Source organism: Myodes glareolus, chromosome 11 (genome assembly GCF_982192425.1).
Source record: "Myodes glareolus chromosome 11, mMyoGla1.1, whole genome shotgun sequence".
In the NCBI taxonomy this organism is placed as follows: domain Eukaryota; kingdom Metazoa; phylum Chordata; class Mammalia; order Rodentia; family Cricetidae; genus Myodes; species Myodes glareolus.
This window is the reverse complement of record NC_142036.1, coordinates 40,111,523-40,138,648: the sequence shown is the minus strand read 5'-3', so window position 1 is coordinate 40,138,648 and position 27,126 is coordinate 40,111,523. Positions and strand designations below refer to the sequence as shown.

General features: G+C 43.8%; 1 protein-coding gene across 14 annotated transcripts in view; it reads left to right on the top strand.

The window, feature by feature from the left end:
* Positions 1 to 27,126, top strand: part of Ttll5 (tubulin tyrosine ligase like 5) — a 248,565-nt gene that overhangs the window by 29,474 nt on the left and 191,965 nt on the right. For 13 of the 14 annotated variants that reach the window (XM_087911615.1, XM_087911620.1, XM_087911618.1 and 10 more), the window contains 5 exons: positions 6,142 to 6,211; positions 6,930 to 7,014; positions 17,448 to 17,549; positions 19,389 to 19,480; positions 20,498 to 20,605. In XM_087911615.1, coding sequence (XP_087767741.1) covers positions 6,142 to 6,211; positions 6,930 to 7,014; positions 17,448 to 17,549; positions 19,389 to 19,480; positions 20,498 to 20,605 — 457 coding nt within the window. The remainder of the gene's footprint in view (positions 1 to 6,141; positions 6,212 to 6,929; positions 7,015 to 17,447; positions 17,550 to 19,388; positions 19,481 to 20,497; positions 20,606 to 27,126) is intronic. The other variant, XM_087911626.1, reaches the window with a different exon arrangement.

Sequence of the window (27,126 nt, the reverse complement as noted above, 5' to 3'; positions counted from 1 at the left end):
TTTATCAAAAACTCAGTAGAAATAAGACTACAGCATTATTTCTACTAGACAATTGGTGGGCACTGTCTATTTTTCCTTTACTTTGGTGAAAAATATCCTTTTGTTTCTTTTTCTATTTTCTTTTTCATTCGTATTTTTGTATGGGGTGTGCATATTTGTGTTTTTTGCATGTGTGTGCGTGCCTGTGTGCTATGGAGGCCTAAGTATATCTTTTTTTGCATGGTGTGTGTGCGTGTGTGCGTGTGTGTGTGTGTGTGTGTATGCGTATGCGTGTATGCACGTGCATGCACGCGTGTGTGCACATGGGCCTCTGGAGGCCCGAGATGGGTCTCTGGCATCGTCCATGACTGCTCTTCCACCCTGTTCTCGGAAGCAGGGTCTTTCAGTCAAGCTCAGAGTTTGCCAGTGCTCACTGCTCTGGGGACTCCTGTGCTTTCCAAGGCTAGAATACTTCTAGTCATGCTGCTGCATAACTGGGCATTTCCATGGTGATGAGGACCTGAGCCCCTGTCCCTTTGCTTGTATAGCAAGCCATTGATCCCCTAAGCTGTCTCCTAGGCCTCTGTCTCCATTTGGTGTCTTCTTTTTGAAGAAGAGCCCTGCTTCCCTCCATAGCTGTATACTTAATTTCCAGGGATGCTTATTTCCTGATTTTTGTCTTTACCCTTATTTATCGTTGTGCAGTAGATACCCGCATTTTTGAGGATACCATTGAAATGTTATTAAAATACTCTACTGTTTTTACTCTTTTATTGGGATTGTCTTTCCTTCTATTGTAGGATTTTTATCCCTCAAGTTTGGGAATCCTTAGATATTAGCCATTTTATAAGTGAACTTAGAGACTGTTATGGGCTTCCCTATGATGTAATGTCGTACATCCCCCCCCCCCACCTCTCCTTGGACGGGGGTAGCATGCTGACCATCAGCTGTGCATAGCTGGATTTGGTGAAGAAGTCTCCCTTCTGAAATAGGTGGGGCTCTCGTGGTGGTGAGGAGAAGCTTATGGTGAATTCCATCTTGGGCAGAGCTACTTCTGTTCTCTCTATAATGCCTGTTTGGGAATAGAGTGTCTTCGGTTCCTTCCTTTTCCATGAGAACCATGCACCTCTACAAAATGTCCTTTTAAGAACCATCTTAGATGTGATCCCCTGACATACATGCTTGGGTACTGGAGAACTCTCACTGCCTCACTTCTCCCAGGCGGTGGGAACTATCCTGACTTACTCCTTGGCCCACCACACTCTTGTTCTGCTCACTGCCAGCCTACACCTTTTCAGGGCCTCCTTGGGAATCTTCATTGCCTGGTATTGGGGCTGGGGCTCCTCTGCGCTGCTCTGCTTTTATTTTTTCCCTTGATCTTATCTGCTCCCTGTCTTTGAAGATTTACTTAGACTTTTGATCTATTCTGGCTCCTTTTGCTTTTTTTCTAGCCTTTGTTATTATTTCATTCTTTTGAAAATATCCTTTCTTTCTTTCCAGTGAGCCCTGGAAGGGAAGGTTGGGGTAGATGTATCGTGTGTGTGTGTGTGTGTGTGTGTGTGGTCAGTACTCCATCTTAAATTCCCCAGTTATTTTTTCACATTGAGCTATTTTCTGTGTGTGCAGAAATGAACTTTTTAAAGTCTTTCACTTTGGAAAGTCCTTAGGATCAGTTTGGATCCAAAACTGTACAGTAAACAGTTATGGCCAGACCTTTCTCACTCGAGAAATGATAGCCTCTAGTTCTGGCTGAGCAACTGCTACAGCATCAGGCCCCAGCCACAGGTCCTGTTACCTGGAGTCACTCAACCATGAGTCCTGTGTGACCCAAAACATGGTGTTATGCCTTGGCTCTTTCTTGTCTCTGTGACCTTGGCATGAGGCTCCTTTCTGACAGTCTTGCCTTCAGCTCTTTGCCAGGAGCACAGTGTTGTTTGAATTGCAAGAACGGCGCTAGTTTGGGTTTGGGTTTTAGCTGCCAAATGGAATTGCTATTGAGAGTCAGCTATGGTTCAAGTTTGCTTTTTATTTTCTTAGACACGAGTCAAAGAGAATAGGATCTATTCCCAGCTCATCTGGGGCTTTTTTCTTTTGGAATGATCTTTTGCCCTAGTGATTTGTTCTTTTAAAGCTAACATCATAAAGAATAGAAAAGCTAAACTTTCCTTAATGGAGCTGGGAACCTCTTGCTCCAAACCTTCACTGAGGCTGAGGCTCATAAAGGGAATGACGCGTCTTTAGGGAATGCACGTTTGGCAGCCTATGTAAGAGTCGCTTTCTCCCTCCCACCTCTCGATGGGCTCAGTCCCTTGAGACCCCCTGCATAGATCAAAGTACTTGGCTAGACCTTTGCCAGCTGTCCCTCCTACCCCCACTGGTGAAGCTTTGGAATGAAACTGATTCTTTTAGGTATTTAGTGAAAGTGCCAGACAGAAGCCTGGGCAGATGCCAGCCTGCACAGGAGAGCTGGTAACATGTGGGTCTAATGGGAACATAGTCCCATTTCACCCCCAAACTGGAATTTTATCACCTTTTACCCAGACCCACAAACTGTACTGTTAATCTTCCTCTCTTCTTAACCACCCCTTCTTTTCCAGACCTGGACCCTTTCCCTGGAATATGTGACCCATTAGCCAACTGGATGAAGTAACTCTTTCCAAGGCTGCTGCCTGCTTTTCTTTCAGAGTTGAGGGGGAGGGAGAGAGAGCACTGAGGCAAAGGGTGGGTGCAGAACCAGGAGTGGGGAGGAACTGTGGCAGGGGTCTAGAGATAGATGTTAGGGTCAAATGAAAATGTCACTCCTTGTCTTTCCACTAACACGAGAAGACCCGTTAGTAAAATCTCCCTGTAGTTGTTATAGCCTATTGGAAAACATACACCAAAGCAACTTTTTTTACCATAAGGAGAGCAGAAAAAAGGGAAGAAAAAGTGTGGCTTTTGTGCAGCACCGAAGACAGCATCGTGAACTCCTACAGAGGGAAACATCTTAGTGGGTTGACTGACATGGCTGTAAATGATGTGCTCTTATCCAGAAACGCAGCGTAAGGAATAAAGCTGAGTACTCCAGTTTCTTCAGTAACCTGACCAAATGTCATACTTTCCCTACTTAGGATATTGAAATTGAGGTGGGGAGACCTGGTGTTCTCTGATGAAGTATGAATCTCACTGCTGAGGTCCAGTGCAGTCATCTTTGTGTCTTCCGTTATCCGTGGTTCTAGTAATAGACGGCCCGAGGTTGTGAAGTCCCGAAAGACTTAGGTCACACCCTTTACCCCTTCCCCCTTCTCTCTCTCTCTCTTTTTATTTCTTTGCATGTATTTGTGTTCTCTGTGTTTCTTATTGTTTGGCAGTTATTTGGGAAGTGCTGGCTGTATGTCAGATGCTATCATTCCTTAAAACCTTTGGAGAGATCCTAATTTTGTGTGTTCTAATTCTTCTGTGTCTTCATTACAGTTGAGTGCATTGCTCCGGCATGTGGCATTCAGAGATGAATGTTGTTGAGTTGTGAAATCTAGTAGTGAAAATCACACAGATACTATTGAATTTGCAGTAATAGTAATAGCAACTGATACACTTTTTTGAGATATATTTTTGAGAGGATTTCACTATGTAGCCCTGGCTGATCTGGAACTCACCCTGTAGACTCTAACTGACCTCGGACTCACAGAGATTCCCCTGCCTCTGCCTTCTGAGAGCTGGGACTAAAAGTGTGTGTCCCAGCACCACCTGATGCTTATTGAGCATTTAACCCGCACCTTCCATTTGCTTTCCAAATAGAATCTCCTAATAAGATTACTCTTTATAAGAACGTCTTGTGAGAGTTACTGTTTTCTTCGCGTTGTAGCTGAAGTCCCACTGGATCCAGAGCATCTGCTTGACCACCATCCTTTTCTACTCTGCAGTAACTTAACACATACCCCAAGCTTGAATCTTAAAATCCAGTTAGGAAAATCAATATCCTTCCAGTTTCCACAGCGATTTTGATTCCTGTATTAGCCTGCTTTTTTTTTCTTTTTTTGGGAGGAAATTCAACCTTGAAATGGAAATATTTTTAAATTAGTTAACAGAGGATTTAGTGAATAGGAAATACTCTTAAGGATATCAAAAACTTTTACTTGGGCTTTAATGTACAATACCAGGCAAAGGAACTATTTTCAAATAACCCTTTAGTCCATGAGCGTTCTATTTTCCTTATGCAGTTAGGAATGAGTGGTAAGACAGCTGAGCAAGTACTAAGGAGTCTCAACTCAAGAGTCGATGTTATGCATAGTTCGGTGACTAGAGATTTAGGGAGTGGAAAGAGGAAGTAGGCATGGGCACTAGCTATGTCACAGGGTTGAGAGCCACCTCAGTGTATTCTCTGGTACAGAGGACAGGTGGGTACCAGTCATGTACCTGTTGTAGTCCCTAGGAGTTTCTCAGATGGAGCCTACAATTGCTGCTTAGTTGTAGCCTATAGGTACTGCATAGCTGTGATTGATTAACTTCATGTCTGGAACACAGCCTGCAGCTTTATTGCTTTTCTAGTGATTACATGCATTCTTACTCGCTAACTTGGAAATGGAGATAGTACTTTTGATAGACTGATCAAGAAGTGTAAGGGCATCAGGAAGTGGGATGGGTGATTGCATTCATTCAGGATGAATGAATACTGATGTCATTGTCTTCGTTTGGTACATAGAGATGAGCTGTAAAAGCTGAGGTCTGCCTTTGAGATAATGGCAGTAGTAGTTGTGCTAGGAAATGCCTTGTTACAGACTTTTGGGGACAGTTGTTTCGTGCTACGATTTGGGGAGCACTACGAACAGTGCTTGAAAGTGAATCTTCCGCGACACTGCCCGGGCACAGTGCTGCTCTAAAGTTTGCAGCTCTGTGACAGAGCCAGTCCCGTCCTATCCTTCATCTGTAGGATGTAGATGGTGGTATGCCTGCCCCTGGGTTGGGTGAGCATGAAATAGTGCTCGGGACATGCTAAGAACAGCTCTTGGCACCTGGCAAATGCTTGGTACCTCTATTAAATTGTAATCATTTCTGCAGACACTGCTAGTTATTTCCAAGCAGCTACGACAGTTAATCTCATAATTGCTTTGTTGTCATTTACAGTTTGGAGCCCCTTTGCCCATCTGAATTGACTTACAGCTGATCCTTCTGTCTTAATCTGATAACAGATGCAGTTGTTCTGTTTGAGATGCGTTCATCTTACTGCTTCTTCCATATGGAGACTGCAATAACTTCCTGCTTCCCACCATATTAAATCTCGACTCCCCGTGCCAAAGGCTCCCCACTTCTGCTATTCCCTTCCCTTCCAGCCATTTCCCAGTTAGAACTTTCAACCCCAGGCTCATGAATCTGCCTCCTTTCTTTCTGCTGGCCTTTACAAATGACAGTGGCCTCCTTTTCTCCCCTGCACATGCCCGAAGCTGTCACTGCTCGGTTCTGTGTCTGCTCTTTTGCTGGCCAGAGTTGGCCTTTCTGTCACAGCCCTGCGGACTGGCCCCTTTGGCAGCTTGACGTCCTATAATTGTAGAACTGCTGCTCCATGTCCCTTTAGAGCCTACATTTTGCTGTTCTACCCCGAAACAATAAACCCTTTAGGGGAAAGGAGCTGCTGAACCTGAAGTTCTGCACGGCACAGTTGTGTCTGTTTTCTTCATCACTGAGGGCTCGGTGCTTTACCTATGGGCGCAGTACCCACTATTCTTACATAAACAATTTTTACCTATTGGTGAGATCTTTAAATGATCCTACTCAGTCTTTACACACAGTTGTTTAGCAGATGACTTAAGTCTCCCTGGGAATGCCAGGCTCTATCATGCATCTGTGTCTGTGCGTCGGGACTAGTGTAGTGTTTTAAAACTTCATTTGTCTTCATATTTTAAAAGAAGCAGCTTTTTATTGTTTAAGTAGCTCTAATTTTGTTGGCAAATAACTATTTTATATAATGCATATAAATCTTTAAAGCTATTTAACTACATTTATTATGAGAGGTGCTGTGCAAATTTATTTTTCCCCATTGTAATTGGGTACCCACAGTGATATTTCATCTGACCAGTTGATTATTCTGGGTTTCCACAGTATCGTTTCTTAAAAGGGTAAGAGCTTTGCTCCTCACTATACATTTTAGGATTTCTCTCTTTTCATTCCTTTCTGTTTACTCAACAGCCAAACCAGATCTCCCTGGAAGAGAACATCTTGGTCTCCCGTTACATTAACAACCCCCTGCTCATAGATGGTGAGTTGTGATTGACTCTTGATTAGATTGGGCTGGATCTTGCTCAACTCTGTAACCTCTTCATAGTCTTCTCTAGTAAATTTTAAAGCTAGTCCGATATTTTTGGTACCAGTGGTTCCAGAGATGAGAATGGTTCTTTACTATCCTTTTGAAACTGAATTTAAGTGATACAGGAGAGATATTACGCGCATGCGTGCACACACACATACACTCTTTCTCTCTCTCTCTCTCACTCTCAGGTGTCTGGTGGGTAAGCCGCATACAGCATGTAAGCCACACATGGCAAAAAAATGTTTTTCCATAGAGCCATATAAACAAATAATTAGCCAGTTGTAGTGAAAAATCTGAAGTAAATCCACTTCTATCTGCTACACCTGGGAGGCATAATCTAAGAACATTTCTATGGTTTTGAACAAACTGAGGTCACAAGATTCTTGTCTTGTTTCTTGGCGTTTTCTCACATTCACTCAAAAATCTCCACATATGAATTCATTCTTGGACCATGTTCCAACATTGTCCTGTGTATTTAGCAACTACATTGCATAGCACAGTGTGAGCAATGCTTCTTTAGTCTCAAAATGCAAGATGTGTCTAGTGTGTGCTTTGTGTGAGGTGGATTGTCATCTTTCATAGTTCTTGGTTGTGCTGTCCTGTTCATCGCAACAGAAAGCAGATGAACTTCGTTTTTCTTGTGACTCCCAACTTTCTTTCTTCCTAGATTTCAAGTTTGACGTGCGCCTCTATGTGCTCGTGACCTCCTATGACCCCCTTGTCATCTATCTCTATGAGGAAGGATTGGCTAGGTAAGAGGCTTTCTTAGGCAGAGGGATTGGCTGGGATGGTAGAGTGGATCCATTGAAAAGGTGTCTAAGATCAGCTGCTTCTTTGTTAGGTTCAACTCAGGGCACTAGAGTGCTCCAGGTGGCTTCAAATGACAGAACACAGTCTTGGTAGTCTACACTTCACTTGCAGGGCTACACAAAGTGTGTGGAAACACTTTTTTCAGGTGTAGAGGACACAGGGCAATTTCATGCAATGAGGGTTGTTATGAGGGACTCAGGGTATTAAGAAAAAAATGTATTTTTTTTTCAGAGTAGACCTAGAAGGGAAAAGAAAAAGCAACGTTTAATTTTCTTGTTGTACACCAGGTCCTTGTGTCAATGCTTGCAGCAGCAGTCCCTGCTGCCATTTTGCAGCAGAAGAAACAGCTTTGCATGAACGGGGTGACAGTGACTTTTCTGAGCTCCCCTAATGAGGTAGTGCCTAGGGTTTGGAGCTCATTGAATAGTTGTGTTTCTCATTCAGGGGGTGTTCATGGCTTTCATACCTTAATGTACAAGTTATATACTTTGCTGTGGTTGTGAATACAGTTTTCTTGGGTGCTTAGTAGGTTTTAAGGTAGTACCTATCAACAGGATTAAATTATAAATTTCTAGTAATTTGGAGTTTTGTCTCCTGTACCCACAAAAACTTACAGGTAACAGTTTCTATAAATCCTTTTAAAGTCTGTAACTTTGCTATGTGTTTTTTCCCCATTTTTTTTTAAAATATAGTTTACTCTATAGTTCTTCTGCATCATGGCCTTGATGGAACAGTGCATAGCAGTCTAAAGGGAGCTTTGCATCCGTGTGCAGACATAGTAAACGGGAAAGTCAGGCTATGTATGTTTCTGATCGTAGGAAATTTGTTTTGGAAATGGAAACTACATGAATAAAATAAGGGTAATTCTTTGTGTTTATGAAAAAAAAAAACAGATGAATCCCTGTCCTCACAGAACTTCTCCAGTACCTGTCCATGGCTTTAACAGACTGTACTGTGACAACTGAGTTTTCTATTTCCAATTTGTTTTGGAGTGAGGGCACTAACCAAAACCTCTTGCTGGCCGAGCCATGTCTTCCTTCCCTTCACCTCTAGGTGGCAATGACAGCTTTTATAAGTTCTGTCATATTCTTAACTAAGATTTATGGCTTGCAGCCTTGGAAACACTGGAGACAACTGACACTCCATTGTCCTGCCCTCTTGTCCCTTGAAAACTGAGAAGGAGAAAAAACATTTCCCAGTTGAATAAAGGCCTGGACCAGGCATCACACATGAACTATTAGCTCTGATTCAGTTATCATAAGGAAGACATTTTCCATAGCATTTATGGATATGAGCTTCTGTACTTTGAGGTATACAGAGAAAGAAGACCAATATAAATATCAAAACCTAGTTTCCATATTACCTAGAACAGAGAGAAGGTAAAATACTCCTGTTTCTTCTGGGGCATAGGGTGTGATGGAGTGTGGTTTCAGAACTGAGACTTCTGACCCTTGCCTCTCCTGTGCAGTGGGCGTCTTCATTATCCTTCCCCTCCATCCTCATCCCAATTCGTGTCCTTGGTCCTGCTTGGTCTTCTGGAAGAGAGAAGGTGTTTATGCACCCTGTTTCTCTAGGGTGTCATAACAGCATCTTGAAGAAGTTTCTGAAGAAGTTTCACCTATAGTATTTGTAACCCTCACTATGAGTAAAAATTTACATAGTTTTTGCATCTTTATGGTTCAGAGCATAAAATGAGAGCGTCTCTAGCATACATTACAGTTTGCTGCAGATGTGTAAATAACTCTGACTACATGTTGTGTTAGATGTCTGAATTAGTGGCAGTTGTCTTGTTTCCAGTAGGGACTAGCATGTACGTGTGCATGCATACACAGCTTTATATGGCCAGGGCATGCTTTCCTCACAGTTGGCGAAATACCTTTTTAATTACTCCTATCATCGAGCCAGAAAAGGAAAACAAAAATTTTCAGGTCTTTGGTGGGTTTACCTGAAACCTAGTTGGATATTGAAGTCCTTATCATAGGCATATCCATGCATTATCTCAAGCTGTTTGCGCAGACACACAAGACGCACTGTTCTGTGCAGGCTCCTCGGTGCGCCTATACAGTCACTGTTTATCTTGGCATTCGCTTGCCTTTCAGGCCTCAGAGTGCGCTCAGCTGTGTCATTACGCTCAGCATCTGTCTACAGCTCCTCCGCACCTGCAGCTTCTGCTAATCTTGGGTCACGTGTGTTTTGTGTAGCCATAACTGAAGGTAATCAGCTTGGGATGAGATCATCAGGTTCCTTTCCTTTGAGACGAGAAGGAAAGCCATAATCTTTCTAAAGAGACAGACCTAGAGGCAAAAATAATTAGTTTCCTTCTTTAGGCTTTTATAACCTGTCATTTTTGTTGGGAGCTTCAAATTAATGGTGGGAGAGTGAAAGTTCACTTTCTAAAGGTCATTGCATTGTGAAATAGGTTCTGTTGTATAAATTCCTTTCCCTTTTAACCTTTGAAAGAAAAAGACACCCCCCCCCATTTCATTCTGGTTAATGTTTTCATCTCTCTTTGTTTTGCCCATAAAAAGCAGACCCTCACTGTTTATTTCATGTGTAGAAGGGTTTGCCTGTGCATATATAAATTCAGTGCATGCAGAGGTGAAGGAGGGCATTGGATCCTCTGGAACTTAGAGATGGTTTGAACTGTCATGTGGGTGCTGGGAACTGAACCCGGGTCCTTTACAAAAGCAGCAAGTGCTGTTAACTGCTGAGCCCTCTTTCCAGCTCCGTCTCACTGTTTCTTCTATGTAGGTAAATAGTAAAGAGATGGGAAAGTGGAGTTGCCCATCTGGCACTAGCATCAGCTGTCTCGTGGTCTGATAGCGGTGCTTCCGCTCCTCTGCTGCTGGAGAACCCCTGCGCAGGCTCCTGCTGTATGTCTGTGGAAGTTGCTGTTTTGAATTAGTAAAACGGAGGCATTGCATTTCTAGAGAGAGGAGAGTAGTTCTCACCAAAATGGTAGAGATACATTTTTATGTCAGAAGTAGAATCCAAAAAGGCTTGGTTCTGGATTTTACAACTATAGAAGAATCCAATCTGGGATATAAATAATTTGATACAGTCCTTTTTGAGACAAAGCTAATAGCCAGATTTGCACTGAAACAGGAATTTTTTAAAATTAAGATGACATTGAGTTGAAAAGCACATGTGTCATCAGTGACTGAAAGAAAGGTAGCAGCAGCCTCAGCTCATGAAGGGTCCGTGGGGAGCTATGAGGGTCGCGCCCACGCCGCACACCGTGGAAATGGGAAACTGAAGGCCTCCCCTAGTGCTGCCCTTTTGCAACTTTGTGGTCCCCTTTCCCCAGTCATTTACCCAGTGGAGATGCAGAGAAGACCCCAGTCATTCTGTAGGCCCTTCTTTCCTCCCCACCCCCAGGCCCTTCTTCAGTAGTCGTGCTTGCTAATTAACACTGGCTCCGGGGGGTATTTACCTTTTCTGTGCTGGATTCCTGTGGTTTTGAAAGAATTCAGGTACTTGCTGTTTGCCAAAGAATTCAGATTACCTCACAGGCTGCATACTGTCCAGAATCTGCCACAGCAGCAAATTGGGGGAAGAGACACCAGCAGCAGGAGAAGCCCTTCCTAGCCTCCCTGTCACTCTCTCTGGCAGGCCCTTGCTGTTTGTAAAGTTTGAGTCATTTCTGGCTCTGAGGACAGGATCAGGCTGGTAATCCCCTCCCAGACGTTGTGCAGGGCGCTGCCCAGTCACTGCAGCTTCTTGGCAGCCTCCCTGCTGCAGCTGGTCCACAGTAGATCAGAGCGCTCTCGGGCCTCTTGTTCTCTCCCCTAAGACTTTTCTAGGTCAGGCTAGGATGAAACCCAGTGGCTTCTGGCAGGGGTGCCTGAGGTGAAGTCTCATTGCCCGGGCCTCTCTGCTCAGGACAGCTGTATGTGCTAAAGATAACTCCTGTACCACTATTATTACAGTCTCCTTTCTTTGTGCATTTGTTCTGAGTGTAGAAAATGCATCTGCTAAATTGAGTACTCAGCTCTTCTACATCTAGGCTCCATGACCGTGACCCTAAGAATTTGGTTTGTAGAGCTACACAGTTTGTGCAGGGAGGAGAGAATGGAAGACCTCACTGATTTTGTGCTTGCTTCCATGCTGGTAAAGGTTTGGAAACAAGCAACTTAGCTGCGCTTTCCAGTGATGTTTATACGTACCCACCACAGGTGCTTCTTGACTTGCCATTGACTCATGTCCCAACATAGCCATAATCAGTTTGTTACCATCTAGGGGTCTTGATAGGTGCCTCCCACCCCCCACCCCTCCCTGTCAGTTAAAGAATTAAAAGGCAGGACAAAACAACAAACAGCAAATCCCTCAACTATCCAGTACAAGAAGTAGTGGCAGGGGAAATCTCAGACATAGCCCACAGAGTCAGCCTATAAAGAAACGCTTTTGTTAAGGGTGAGGCAGAACACACAGCAGGGCACATGCAGAGAAAGGCCCTGCAGAGCACAACTGAGACTTGCAAAGCCAAAGCCTGGTCTTTGAGGGGGCTTCCCTGGATTTAGGGTTGGTCAGTTTGAGCAAAGATAGGGAGGCTGATAGATTCACAACTGTGGGTAAACATGTCCTGAACTTGCCTCGAACTTATCAAAGTGGTCCGTAGCTGGGATCTAGTGGTGGAGGGGCTGTAGTCCTTTGTGCCGGGTCAGAAATATCAGGAAGAAGCTGGAAGCTTGCTATCTTGGTTTCCTAGTCATGGCCTGTCTTCCTGTCTACCTGTCAAGAGTGTCTGTTCAATTCTAGTCCCTCAAGTTGAAAATAGCACCAATTGGAAATGCATTCAAAAGGGTTTTATTATCTTTATTTTACATGTAAGTGCACTACGTATGTGCAGTGCTGGAGTACGCCAGAAGAAAGATTCTGGGTTACAGGTAGTGGTGAGCTGCCATGTGGGTGCTGAGATTGAACCCAGGTTATCTGGAAGAGCAGCCAGTGCTCTAAATTGCTGAGCCTTTAATCTCCTCAGCCCCTGAAAATGCATTTAGCACGCCTAACCTACCAGACACATTAGCTTAGCAATATGGTTTACTGTTGCATGTCAGTTGTCATGATGGTGTGAGTGACTGGCTGCAGCTTGCTTTACTGCTCAGGGTTGCAAGATAGCACCAGTGCATATTTCTAGTGTGGGAGAAGATCAGCATTCAGAACTCCAAGTGTGATTTCTTCAGAATGCAGATTAGCCTTACACCATCTGTTAAGTGGAAAACCATCGAGCTGGTGTGTGTGTTTACTACGAAAGCCCTTTCTTCAGTCACACGCTCTCATTTCTGAGAAATCCTGATTCCATGTGAGAAGCAGAAAGGACAAAGTGTAGCTTTTAAGACTTTGTTTTCAAAATAGAGAGCACCCATATTCGTTTACAGATTGATCATCTAATGAAGTAAGATCCCTATCTCTTCTTGGCCTAAAGGTCAAATTCTGTTGTGTGGGCTTTCTTAGGTCTTACTATTTTTTTAACTACATTCATCTGTCTGTCTGTGTGCACATGCATCATAGTGCATATATGGAAGTCAGAGGACAACTTGGAATTGCTTCTCTCTTTCATGTGGACCCCAGAACTCTTCCTCAGATCTTCAGGCTTGGTGTGCAAGTGCCTTTTCTGGTTGAGCCATCTCGAGGGCCCAGTGCACTTCCTTCCACCCCACCCCCCACATAACACTTTCTCTCTCTCTCCCCTTTCTCTCTTTAATAGCATTGATTTTTTGATGGGAAGTAAATGTTTTTTCATGTGGTATATGCTGATCATCATTTCCTTCCCCATCTCCTCGCAGATCCTCCCTATCTATCCAATCCCGTGATTTCTTTTGCTTTCTTTAGAAAACAAACAGGCAAGTAAAAAACAATTAGACTAGTATTAAAAAACAACAACAAAGAAAAAGCACAAGGAGCACAAACACCAACAAAACCCATAAAAGCACAAAATTGGAGTTAGTGGTGTCGCATGCCTTTAATCCCAGCACGCTGTAGGCAGAGGCAGGTAGATCACTGAGTTCTAGGTCAGCCTGGTCTGCAGAGTAAACTACAGGACAAGCAGCGCTACACATAGAAACCCTGTTTCGAAACAAACAAACCAGAAACAAGCAAACAAAAAACCAGGAAATTGGAAGCCATATTAAATAAGTGAAAGATAAGTAAGGCAAAAAAATGTCCAAACATAGCAATATGAGTCCAAAAATAAATAAATAAATTGCCCAAAATATCATTGAGTTGGTTTTGTACTGGCCATGTACTGGATGTGGGTCTGCCCTGAGTGTTTCTATACTGTGAGACTCCGTGGGAGGGTCCTGGTGTCTTAAATCTTCATCTCCTTCAGAGCGAGGGTCAGTACTTACGTTGTGTTAGGATGAGCATTGCAGATTTGGTTTCCTCTAGCTCGTTAGTAGGGAAATTGTGTGGAAACTTTCAGGCCTAGTAGGGTGACCTGTGATAGTGTGTGAAGGTCACAGACCTAAGTGCTCGTGGTGTCTTCCCAGAGGGGCGCTGCTCAGGCAGACAGTGGAGCGTGGGAAAGTAGCTGCTCCTATGTACAGGCACGTGCGCTGTGCAGCTCCCAAGTCACCCATAGTGGAATGGCCAGGTCTTCTGTTGTTCTCAAGTTCACAAGAAACTTACTCATTTCCTCTGAGACTTTGAATTTTGAGCATTTGGACTTGTGAAGAAGCTATCTGGGTAGTATGAGGAGCCGCGTTTACCTGCCCAGTGACCCCGTCTGGCTCTGCCAGTTTGTCCTGCTCACGTTCTTTAACCAAAGGGCCCAGTCAAGGATGGCGTTTTAGTTCAACTGTCAAGTCTCCTGGCTGCAGCAGTCTGGAGCGGTTCTTCAGTGTTTCTGTGACTCCCTGACCTCGGCATTTCGGTAGATGGCGGGCCGGTCACTTTGCAATTTGTTCTTCAAGTTGGATTTGTCTGTACTTTCTCATGATTAAACTGTGGTTGCTCATGTGGCGTTAGAGTCCCACAGAAGTGATGCTAAGTTCCCATTTCAGTATATTTGATGGTGTACGCCAATTGTTTAGTATTTGATTAAGGTAGTGGCTTCCAGATTCCTCCATTGTAAAATGACTTTTCTTCCCTCTGTGATTACCAAGAATTTATGATGAGGTGGTTGAAACCATGTAAAACTTACTCTGTATCTCAGTTTCAACAACAGCTTTCATCTGTACTGATATTTCTTGCTTGAGTGATTATTACAGCAGTGACTGCCGGATGATGATTTCAAATCCCATCATCCTTTTATTTGTATTGTTTGGCATTTTACTTTGAGGAAAAGGTTTTTCTCCTTATGATTATGTAGTCATTTGTTTATATGAACACATACTGAAAGGTTTCTATTTTAATGGGTCCCTTTACTATACTGTTTTATTTTCATGCTCTGTTTGTCCCAGGTTTGGACAGTGGGAGCCCCTTTATGCTGACTTTTGTGTCCTTTGGACATGTCTCTATAATTCTTTGAGTCTAAGACATTTCTGACCCAGCCCTGGAGCCAGTCATATCTCCAAGGAGCACTCGTTACTTGGTCATGGAGAACAGTATTTAGAAATGAAGGTTTGGCTGGGTGGTTGTGGCACGTGACTTTAATGCTAGCTCTTGGGAAGCAGAGGCCAACAGAGCTCTATGAGCTCAAGGCCAGCCTGGTCTACATAGCTAGTTCCAGGACAGCCAGGGCTCCACAGAGAAACCTTGTCTCAGAGAAAGGGAGGGAGGGTGGGAGGGAGGGAGGGAGGATACTAGATGATTAGATGATCTCGTTGCTCTGGAGCTTTCAATAGAGATGCCTAGGGAATGAGTGCATGTGTGTCCCTCTTCTCATGCACTCTTCAATAGAGGTGCCCAGGAAACATGTGTGCATGCATGTCCCTCTTCTCATGCACTCATTCACATTTATTTCTATATCTGTGCATTAGGAAATGGGTTATGTTGGTATTTGCAACTCTACTCTAAATTCATGGTATAAACTAGCTTTTGTCTTTTACATATTCTCATCTCCTGTTCCAACAAAGAAAAAGCTGTCTCCTGTTATCTTTACCATATTTATTTATTAAGTTTTCTCGTTTGTAGCCGGTCTCTTGGCCGTGCTGAGCTGCCTCCTCAGTCAGATGTTCTCTGTTCTCTACATTTAGATTCCCGTGGGGCTGTTCTGCACTTCCCCAGGGTTTGCTTCTTGTCCGTACACTGTCTTCCTCATGGATCTGCAAGAAGTTAGCTAGCCAAGTCATTCAAGTTAAAAGCCAAAATCAAGGGACATCGTCCCAAACCAAATCTTTGAGGGTCAAGCATATAATCAGAACTGGATGAATAACCAGATCTGAGGGTTGTGTGACTTCTCACCTGGCCCCTAGGAAGAAAATGGTGAGCAGAGATGAATATGACATGTCTGACAGGTTTTCATGGGAGCCCTGCCTTTCTTCGGTGTGGTCTTCATGCACTGGACCTCATGTTCTCTGGACTGAGGGAAATAGAGTTGGTGTTTTGCCCCGTCAGGGACAGTTTGCTGTCACACTTCCCTTCGCCCTCAGCTCTTTTTTCTTGTTTTTTAGCCCCTGTAGGAGCCCATTCTGTGACATTTGTAATGTGGTCAGATGTCCCAATGAAAGGAAGATGAGAAAGATTTGTAGGAGCCCAGCCCTCTTAAAAGTATGTAGGGGTGCAAATGCAAGGAGCCCCAGATCCAGCTCACTTGGTGCTTCTGCTGGGCTTTTATGTTGGCCAGGTTGAGTCAGTTATGAAGAGGTAGCCAAAGGAGACCTCTCCTTCCCTAGCAGGACTTTCTCTCCCTCACACTTATTACTTGCTGAAGGTAAGTGATGTATCACCAGTTAGTGTCTGTTGGAGGTTGTCAGTCTTGAATCCTGCCTGTGTCCTTTTGCATGTTTCTTAAGATTTCAGAGAGTGACTTCCATGTGCTCTGCTTCATTATATGAAGATTGGGATGTAAGGGCAAAGTCCACTTGCCACCAACTGATGACAAAGTGTTAAATGATAGCTCCTAGAAGCTTCTGGAAATTTTGAGGTCTTTCTCAAACATAGACAATGCTTGTCAAACTCTCTTTAGCCATACATGCCTGGTCAGAATTTTCTTGTTATCCACATCCTTTTTCCTGACCTTATGTTTGTTTATTTTAGTTTTTTGGTTGTTTTTTTTTTCTGGTACAGAGAATTAGGGAGTGGAGATGGTGGGAGTGGGTGAGAAGAAATAGAGAAGAGGAAAGTTTTAAAATTCTGACCTTTAATGTGGTAAAAATCATGTTGACTTCATAGTCTGGATAAGCATATGTAAACGATTTATAAATCATATGAAAATAAACTTGTGGCCTTCTAGGTTTTTTCACACACTTGGATATGTGTCTTGGGAAAATCACTTTAGGGCCGGGTGACATGGCACTAGCAGTCTCTGAACTGTTGTCTTGAGGCCTTTTTGATACTGAGCATCGCCGGACAGTTTTCTCTCTCCCTGCCTGCTGCCTGCAGTGGCGTCTGTGTTTTATGCTTTGATCTTCCAACAGTAGTCATGGACATGGAGTTGCTGCCCCATTTGCTGTGGCCTTCTCCTGGGCTGGGCCATGTTCATGCTACTGTGCCTCCCCTCGTTAGTGCCTTGATGGGCCTTCTTAAGTCATGACGAGTCAGAGCTCTTGCCTCTGTGTGTGTGTTTCAAGTCTGCACAGCACTGTGCTGGACCATTTTTCCTTTCCTCCTGTAGAATGTGGACCTAGTGGGTGTTAACTGCAACTTCACAGCCTACATACATTTGCCCAGCTTGCGAATTGCTATGTTTTGAATTTGAATTTTCATTCTTCTATTCATTGATAGAAGGGATAAGAGAAGTAGTGTCCGAGAGTGGCTAAGCCATGGGGTTTTAGAGTTGGCAATCTTGGATAAGTGATTCAGTCTTTTCTTTTTTCTCTTTTTCTTTTTTTTGAGACAGTGTCTCACTGCAGCCCTGGCTAACCTGGAATTCCCTCCCGAGGTAGACCAGGCAGATCTCTACATTCTTAGTGCTGGGGTTAAAGGTGTGTTTTACCATGCATGGCCAAGTTATTCAGTCTTTATGGGTCATATTTAGTTTTATATCTATTTAAAAATTATAGTTTTTATAAATAAAAATAATAGTTTTATATCTATTTAAAAATTAGATGTAACATGGTTCTATTTTATGAAAGTTGCCTTTAAGATCAGTTGTTATGTGATGATGCATAGAACACGTCTCAGGAGTTGTCACTTAGAAGAGGTTGTCATCTGTTAGATAAGAGCGCCACCCTCCTTGTAAGATAATGATCATACCCCCATGTTATTGTGATCTCCCCAGTCTTCAGTTCCCCCGACACTGTTCCAGGCATTTAATCAGTGCTCTCCCTGTCAGGTTTGCAACTGTGCGATATGATCAAGGATCCAAGAACATTCGGAACCAGTTCATGCACCTGACAAACTACAGTGTGAATAAGAAGAGTGGAGACTATGTGAGGTACTGGCCACATCTGAGTTGCGGAGACACGGAAATCTAACAAGCTGCACTGGAGCAGAGTGTCAGAATACTTAGGTGACACCGGAGGGCCAAGTGTCTTTCCTTTTTTAAAAATTAATCTATGTATGTGGGTGTTTCGGGTGTGTGTGTACCATGTGTATTCATGGTGCCCTCGGAAACCCGAAGCAGTGTTAGATCCCCTGGAACCGGAGTTACTGATGGTTGTTAGCCACCATGTGGGTGTTGAGAATCGAATACAGGTCCTCTAGAAGCGCAGTGAGTTCTCTGAACCACTAAGCACCCTCCAGCCCCGCAAGCATCAGTTTGGAGGCACTTCTCCGTGTCATCCTCGGCAGAAGGTCACCTCTTTCTCCCGATAATTCACACCTTTGCCATTTGTATTTCCCTACTTGACTTGGGATAAGAATTTCAATTTAGCAGTCATATGAGAAGCTTAAAATTATTTGTGTCCTTTGACACCGTGGTTCCGTTTCTGTGAATTTAACCTTCAGGATGGATGTACAGAACCAGTGGTAGAACCGTCTTTACTGTGTATTGTTTAATGGAGAAGGACATTGAGACAGTACATGCAGTAGACGCCTTGACGGAATCAATTTAGTAGCTAAAACAGTATTTTTGCTGAGAAAGGAGAAAAAGATATGTCCTGAAATGTTAACTCTTCTTCAACACAAAGTATAAGATTAGAGTAGTTAGCTTTTAGGGTTTTTACTTACTGCTTTTATGTAGCTTCTAAAATTCTCTAAAATATACTACTATGATCAGCCCAGAAAGCAGGAAAGCATTAAAGGAGCAAGGCCATCCTAGAGAAGGAACAGTGGAGGGGAGGAGCGGCACAGCTGTGTGGAAATGTTATTTTTGCCCTGTTTTCTTTCATCCAGATAATTTTGCCAGAAAGTGGAAAAATAGAAAAGAAACCCAAACAGTCACTTTCTACTCAGACTAAAAATAAGTTCCCAGCAGGTCCAAGGAAGGCAAGAAGCTGGAAACGTTGGGGTAGTTGCTGAAGTGAAAGAGGTTTCAGTGAGTGGCCCTTGACCAGCCCTGGAACTGCGTCAAGCCGCTGTGTCCCTCACTTGGAGATGAGCAGGGATGTAGCTGGAGAGGGCTCTTGAGGATTGAGAAGTCAGTGGCGAACTGCCTGGCTGCAGGGTGACACTCAAGGGAACCTGCCCCATTCACCATTTAGCTGCAGTGGGATGCCCAGTGATCTTCCTGGCACCCCAGCACCCCCTGTCACTTGTGGGACTTGAGAAGGAAAGAGACAGGAGGCTTGCTGAGTGTGTCAAACTCAGCTCTGGTCTGAAAGTGGCATCTGAGGTGGTTTGCTGGCCTCACGTGACATTTGCCTCAGACTAGATGTGTTAAATCCCATTGTTAATTTATTATAACTCTTAAACATGTCCATATTTTTTCATGACTTTCTTCACTGTTTTTTTTTTATTTTTTATTTTTTTGGAGACCAATTTCTCTGTGTAACAGCCCTGGCTGTCCTGGAACTCTCTTTATAGAAAAGGCTGGCCTCAAACTCACAGAGATCTGCCTGCCTCTGCCTCCCCAGTGCTGGGATTAAAGCGTGCACCACCATGCCTGGCTTTTCACTCATTCTTGGTGTGGAAGAATTAGCTCTCTTCTCTGCACTCTTCAGAAAAGCAAACTTCATTTTCCCTTCCTTTTAAGGAATTGATAGAAAGGGTGTCTTACAAAAGAACCGGGGAACACCAGGTGGAAATCAGCAAAGTGTTATGTTCTCTAATATACTCAAAGTACAGAAAAAGACAGGCCTCTTAGTATATGCAGCCTCAATTTCTTTCTTTTTAGTTGTGATGATCCAGAAGTGGAGGATTATGGGAACAAGTGGAGCATGAGTGCAATGCTTAGGTACCTGAAACAAGAAGGCAAGGACACAACTGGTGAGCATCACAACTCTTCCTTTTAGACTCTGCTATATATATATATATATATATATATATATTATATTATAATAATTATATATATATTATATATATATAATGTGGGGAGGTGGGTGTATGTGCATCATACCTTTTCCTTTTAGATTCTATTTTATATATATTGTGTGGGAGCTGCACGTGCACACATACACATGCACACACACACACACGCACACAGATACCTGTTGAAGCCACAAGAAGGCATCAGTTTCCCTGGAGCTGGAATTACAGGAGATTGTGAGCTATCCTACATGGGTGCTGGGGAACAAACGCAGGTCCTCTGCAAAAGCAGCCAGCTCTTACCTGCCAAGCCATCTCTCCAGCCCCGTGACTCTACTTCTTTGTATGATTTTACTGTTGTGTCTCACCAGGCCTCTTGATAATGTTGCTGAAAAGCCAGTGGGTGACTGTTGTTGTTTTCCTGTGGTTCACAGTGGAGAAGAGACTTTCTACAACCTCCCCAAAACCCTTTTCTTGTTTCTAGTTTGGAAAGCATCACTTTCTCTTTAGGCCTAGTTTATCTTCTTGAACCGTGTGCTGCTGCCTAAGATACTGTGGTGTTGTGTATGCTGCATTGCTATCTGTATTGGCTCTGAGTTCAAATCTTTGTAAGTTTGAACTCTCTCATTTTTGTTGCTGACTTGGACAGTGGGCAGGGTAGAATCTGAGCACGGGGCTTGAAGTTTAAAAGAACCCGTGCTGAGCCTTGAGCAGCATGGGAAGCAGTGTGCACAGGAGAGCAAGAGGACGAGAAGGCCCCTTCTGCAGCCCGTACCTCTGCCGCAGGCCGTCTGCATCCGTGTCCATCTCCTTGTGGCATGCCAGCCCTGTAGCACCCATTCTGAAGACTGCCATTTAGATGCTTTTTGAATGAGAACACGTGCTTTTGTAATTGCATAGTGACCTAGAATCTGCTCCTACAAACGCATGCATGCATTATAGTGTTTCTGTTTTCATTACAAAAGCTTGTTTTTGCAGCATTGATGGCCCATGTGGAAGACCTGATCATTAAGACGATAATCTCTGCTGAACTAGCTATCGCCACTGCCTGCAAGACCTTTGTCCCACACCGCAGCAGTTGTTTCGGTAAGGAGCCACCAGACGCTTGTGTTTGTGCGGAGGGTCTCGGGATTCTCAGATAATGGGGCTCAGTGAGTCTGTAGGAGTCAGGGACACATCCTGGGTTTGTGTCCTTAAGCTCATAGAGTAGATGCAGATCCTCCCCAGAGGCCAGTGGTGAGTTTTCACTGGAATCTCTGGAGGAGGAACTCGCTTCCAATGTGGGAACGGGGATTGAAACTGAAGTGTGATTCTCTCCGTCAGAGTACACTCAGAAAAAGTCTGCAATGGGCTGCTCAGGAATCCAGCTCTAACAAATATATTCCAGAGCTCTCTGGCAGCCAGACTGGGAACAGATCCAAGAAGCTCTGGCTGGTACCAGTGTGTGCTTTCTCCCATTTTCCAAGGACTCCTCCTTTTAGTTTTAGCCTTCTTCCTAGTGGATTCCTCCTCCCCTTCTTTCTCCTGCTAGTTTTCCTTCTCCCCTCCCCTCCCCTTCTGTTTCACTCTATCTTTTGATTGTGCAGAGATAATGTAGAAAGGGAAACCTCTGACCTCTTGACCCCACTAGCTGTGTGTGTCACACCAAGGTGGCCTTGGTGCGTCTGCTTTCTCTATGGATAAGAACTTGGTTTTAGTAGCCAGGATAAAAGCCCATAGGGCCAGGTAGGCTTTGGGCACGTGTTGGACCTTGGGAATAGAATACACATAATTATTGATATAGTGATGCTAGTTAAAGTGATAGTAAGGACAGAGGTGGTGTGGCTTGCTTAGGGGGCTAGAGGGTAGGGAAATAAAGACCATGGTCCCTAGAGTCTGGCAGCCTGGATTTGAGACCTGTTTGCATTCATTTCTGGTTGGGTGATTTTCAGCAAGTTATCCTGATTCTCATTTTCTAGACTCTTAAGTGACAGCCATAATGATACCTCCCTCCTAAGAATACTGTAACCACTGAGACAATGTAAGCAAAGAAAGCACTTGGCACCATGTCTGGCCCTTAAGTTGTACTTAATAAAAATTACTTTTATTAATTTTGTAATTAGACACTAATTCTTTTGTTTTGTTTTGTTTCGAGACAGGGTTTTACTGTAGCTTTGGAGCCTGCCCTGGAACTAGTTCTTATAGACCAGGTTGGCCTTGAACTCACAGAGATCGGCCTGCCTCTGCCTCCTGAGTGCTGGGATTAAAGGCGTGCGCCACCACCGCCTGCCTTAGACACTAATTCTTGATCTCTTTAATAGATTATAGCAGGATGTATTGGACTGATGCTCAAGTAGGAGAACTGTTGAGACTGAATGGAAGGTGCAGGCAGTCAGGATCTGGAACTATAGAGCAAAATAAAAGATGGCAGTGTCTTTAGAAGCAGGCCTTTGGGAGGGGAGTGCACAGTGTCCACAGGTTCTGGGTCTGGCTAGAAAGCCCCCTTGTCTGCCTCTCATTCTCCCATTCCCTTAAATCCACTTCAGTCCGCTGCTTTTCTGAAGCCTTGCTGAGCACAGGGCCTCGTCGTGTCCTTCTGTGCGTGATGGGGCGAGGTCGATCGGTAATTAAAAATCAACCAGACTAGCTTAATATAAAAGATACAGCTTTAATAAACAGAAGGAAAACTTACACTAGAGTCCCAACGGCCGGCCCGAGAACGCAGAGAAGGCGGGGAAGTGCACCCGCCAGGTTTATAGGTAAATTTTTGCCTTAGGGCAACACGCCCCATGGACAAAATGTGATTGGCTGAACTCCCCTATCATGTGCATGCTTTAGGATGCTTTTCCAGAAGTCTCTGAGTTTATCTTCTTGAATTCTTAAGCCGTCTACCTTTCTATCTCATCAGAGTGCCGGGGACCTTCTCTAACTCTACCTCTGTGTTTAATTTACCTTGCGGCTGTACTCCCTCCAATTTTCTCATGTTACTTTACCTAGTAGGCCACCAACATCCTTCCAGGCAAAGCCAAGCATCATTTCTTTGGTGGTCTTATTTTTTTCTAACTCTTCCTAGTGAATGTTAGACTCCCACCCTGTAGCTCCAGCACCCTGTTCATGCCTCTGCAGTGTCTCCTGCGTGTCCTCTGGTATCATTTATGTGTGTGTCTCTTCTAATGGAGTGGACGCTCTTTGACAATGGCCATCATGGTGTCACCGTTGGCTTGTTCCTCTCATGCAGAGCAGCATCTTGTGCTCATAGAGAATGTTGGCAAATGTTTGCTGAATGAATGCTTGGTGCTTGTTTTCCTGACTTTTTGGTGGCTTAGCAATAAGCTTTTTAGTGGATCTGATTTGGTAAGGCTTGCGACTCTCAGAATTGTTAGTCTGTTTGAGGATGGAGGTGGGAGCTAACAGAACAGGACTCCAGCTGTTGAAACCTTTCAAGATTAAATATGTTTCCTTTCCAGCTCTGCTTGCCTCTCTGTTGGTAAATTTCTCATGGCCCCTGATATATTAAAAAAACAAAAACAAGATAAAACAAAACATTTTGTTCTAAGTAGCTAATCCTGAAGGCTTTTCTGGGTGTTTCTTTTCCTATCTTGTTTTGTAACCTGATTGCCTTTTGGAAACTTAGAAATGGTTTTACAGAACTCCATATGAAAGACGCGCAGCAACTCTCTCTGACTCAGAAATATCCCAAGGTCAATCAGCCAGGGTCTCCTCTCCCCTTTCCTGTCCTGGTCCAGCTCCAATACACTCAAGGCATCTGGAGTTTTTTAAGTTGTTGACTGTCTCCTTGGCTTTTGTGGTTCTAATTCCACTTCCTGTCAGCCCTGGGATTCTGTGTGCTTCATTAACCCCCTTGTGGGATGTGATTTTGTATATTTGTATGTATTTGTGTGAATCCCTTTGCTTCCCCCTGACTCTTAGCCTCCCCTGGGGTTCTCATGGTAAGGAGTCACTTTGTGTGTGTCAGGGGGACCAGGACTTGAGAGCTTCCCAGAAGCTTTTGGCTTGGGGAGAGCACTCATACTTTTAGGGAAACAGAATGCAGAGGTGGGTTTCCCTCTATTCTTTTGCTAGTCATTTCTGGCCTTTCATCTATAGACTATTGCCAGAAGCATTGTGTTACGGGGGTTTCTGCCCTGTGAGTTCTTCCCCCTGCCGCCTGTACTGTTGCAGGTACCTTCCCCATCCCCCGTCAGCACTTTGTTTGCACATGTCACTCTTTTCCAGGCCCAGCTGCATGCTGGGCAGAGATTAGTACTGCAACGGTGCATTACTGTCAACAGTTTGTTCTTCTCAAACTCAGTTTGCCCTGAGCTGCTGCTGTGTTCATAAGTCTGCATTGTCTCGTTACTACCTATGTTTCAACCGTAGCAGGATTTAATGATATTTTGTAAGCTTGTATACCCAAAAGAAGATGGAGACCCTGAGAAATTAGCCCTTATCTCAGGTTCTAGACTTAGGGAGTAAAAGAACTTGAATGAAAGAGACTCTGTCTGGAAAACAGGGGCCTCAGAGGATGAGTCTTGGCAATCTTCCATCTTGATCATAGGACTTCAATTATATGATTTTTGGATGCCTCCCCCAATAAAACATGTTTCTAACAGTCAAATTTTACTGCCTTCCATGATTGTGAAAATGTGGTACAATGTGAACTAATATGCTTCAATGGCAACTCTTTAAATATGCTAAGGAAATTGGCGCTGCAAAATTACTGACTATGAGAACAACTTTTTTTTTGGCCATTTAAAGAAAAACCAAACAGCCAAAACCAACAGGATGTTAGCTGTCTTTCAAAGATGTTGCTGCTGACAGTGGTTTAGTGTTTGTTTGTGAGAACGGCTGAAGCGATGGGCTCTGACCCTGGTCCTCCAGTGTGGGATCATGTGGACCACACGCTGATGAAAAGAGTCAGTAGATGTCTGCTGGAAACCAGTATGCTCAGGATGCCTCCCTTAAGTGAGATCTGGTTTAGTTTCCGTTACCTCTGCTCTTGACCATTTTTCAGGGTAAGGCCATGCTCTTTGAAAGGAAAGTGTCCATAAGTGATTGTCAGAGGGCTGCAGGAAGGGAGCATGCTGTCTCCGTTATGCAGACCTCTCCACCAACAGTAAAGGAGTGGAAGGCAGGGGCGGTTTGCAAGGTAAGCCCCTCTTAGTTTATCTCTAGCTCCAGTTCAGATGGGAAGGGTGTTTCCTAAGAGGCTGCTGTTTGTCCCCAGCAGTGTTGGTACTTACTCCCAGCCATGTGTCGTAAACCCGTGGTTTATGACCAGGGGAAAGAGTTAGTAAGCTTAAGTAAGTTGTCTTGGGTCCTGTGGCTAATAAATGGCAAGGCCAGGTTTGAGGCCAGCTATCTGGCCCTTTTCTCCCACATCAAGACAAGTCTGATGATCCACTCCTTTTGGCATACCTCACATCCTGGATTCTCCCGTGCTGTCCTGTAACTAGATCTCAGGAACAATGACATCATCTTTTCTAGCAGATCAGACTTGGAAAAGAACACAGTGCCCAGGCCTAGGTCCTCCTTTTAGACCTACCATTCCAGGCAGTAGCTAGGTACCACAGTGACTTCAGGGTTGAGTTAACAAGTTAACACTTCTCTTACTCAGTTCATTCTCCTGTGTGATCTTGCTCTACTTTTTTCCAGAGTTTTCTTTTGGACCTATTCTAAAGAATTTCACTTTGATTTTAAACTCGAATCCTAAGCTAAGGTGAAAAGCATTTCTGTTATAGAAGAGGATCTCAGTGACAGTGGACACCGGTCAGTCCCGCTCTTTTCCATTGCCCAGGGACTGTAGCTTCAGCCAGGCTCTTGTTTCTGGGGAGGCTGAGTACATTGCCTCCCAAAGAGACACTGTCCGGTATCTTTAGTGATCTCAGGTCTCCACGGGAATATTTTTCTACCTATTTCCCACTCCCCCTTCTTCAAAAGCCATCTTTTATCAGATTTTTCCTTAATGTATCTTTAATAAATTTTCCTCAATGAGAATTTCTGTTTATTTTTGGCAGGTGGTTCTTCTATTACTTCTATGCCAAATCTTCTCTTTACAGTGCACTAAGTAAATTTATTTTCTTTCTTAAAAAAGTGAGTCCTTGTCATTTTTGTGACTGGTAGCTTTGTTGTGACTATGTAGTTAAGCCAGGAAAAATCAGCTATTTGTTGGGTTTGACTTACACATAATTTTCTTATTTCACCCTTAGTAGTTCTTAATTACTGTATGCATGCGTCAGTGTGCTCGCACATCCGTCCGTCCACGTATGCCTGCGTATACACGTGAACATCTGTGTGGAAGCCAGATGTCTGTGTTTGGTACCCTCCTTAGTTGCTGTCCACTTTTTCTTTTATTTTATTACTGTTCTTTGAACAAAATCTTTGACCGAACCTGGAATTCACTGTGTCAGCTAGCCAGCAGGTCCCGGAGATCCTTCAGTCTCTGCCTCCCCAGTACAGGGCTCAGAGGCGTATGTTGTCGTGACTGTCTTTGTCCATGGGTGCTGGGAATCTGAACTCAAGCTCTTGAAGAACATTTTATTAACTGAACTATCTCCCTTGCCCTTTGTTTCTTAATATATTTCCTAAATACTATACTTATGGAGCAGATTACTTCTGCCGTAAGTGTCTGTTGCTGTGATAAACACCATGACCAGAAGCAGCCTGAGGAGAGCAGGGTTTATTCACCTAACGGTCTGTATCACAGTCCTTCCCTGAAGGAGTTAGGACAAGAACCCAAGGCAGGAACTGAAGCAGAAGCCATGGGGAGCACTGCTTCTTGGCTTGCTCCTCATGCCCCTGTCAGCCTGCATTCTTGTACAACCCAAGACCGCCTGCCTGGGGTCACACTCCCCCCCATCAGTCATCTATCAGGAAAACACATCACAGGCTTGCCCATGGAAGAGTTTATTGGGGAACATTTTCTATATTGAAGTTTCCTCTTCCAAAATGACTTGTGCTTTTGACAAGCTGGCGAACAATCTAGTACACTTGATCTAAAATGATAAATGAGATGTGGCACCTGCCCTCCAGAGAGGAGGACTCGGAGATGAAGTGATAAAAGACAGTTCACATAGTGGAGTGACTGTAATACTCTTAGAATATACAAATACCACTACCACTTGGCCTAGGGGAGCCAGAAAATTACGCCCTAACAGAGGGAATATGATATGCAAACTGTAGAGAGTTAGGGCAGGAGCTGGCAGTTTTCCCTCTCCTAGACAGCATCTTCTAGACAGACGTTCACTCTCCCTCTTCCCCATTCTCATTGACAACTAGAAAAATGACTCAGGAGATAAGAGGTACTTGGGTAGTGTACAGTAACCATGTGACCAGGTATTTCCACTTGTAGGTATTTATCCAGGAGAAAGGAAACTTTATGTCCACACAGTCCCTGCTCACAAATGTTGATACTTTATTCATAATGACCCCAAATTGGAAACAGTCAAAATACCTACCAACTGTTAAATGGATAAATTGTGGTATGTCCATATTATGAAATACTACATTGGAATTAAAAGAAAAGAACTACACTTTGATTATGTAACAAAATAGATATGTTTTAGAAGATGCCATGTGAAAGAAACTACTCTCAAAAGACTATAGACTATGCTTATTACATTTTTTAC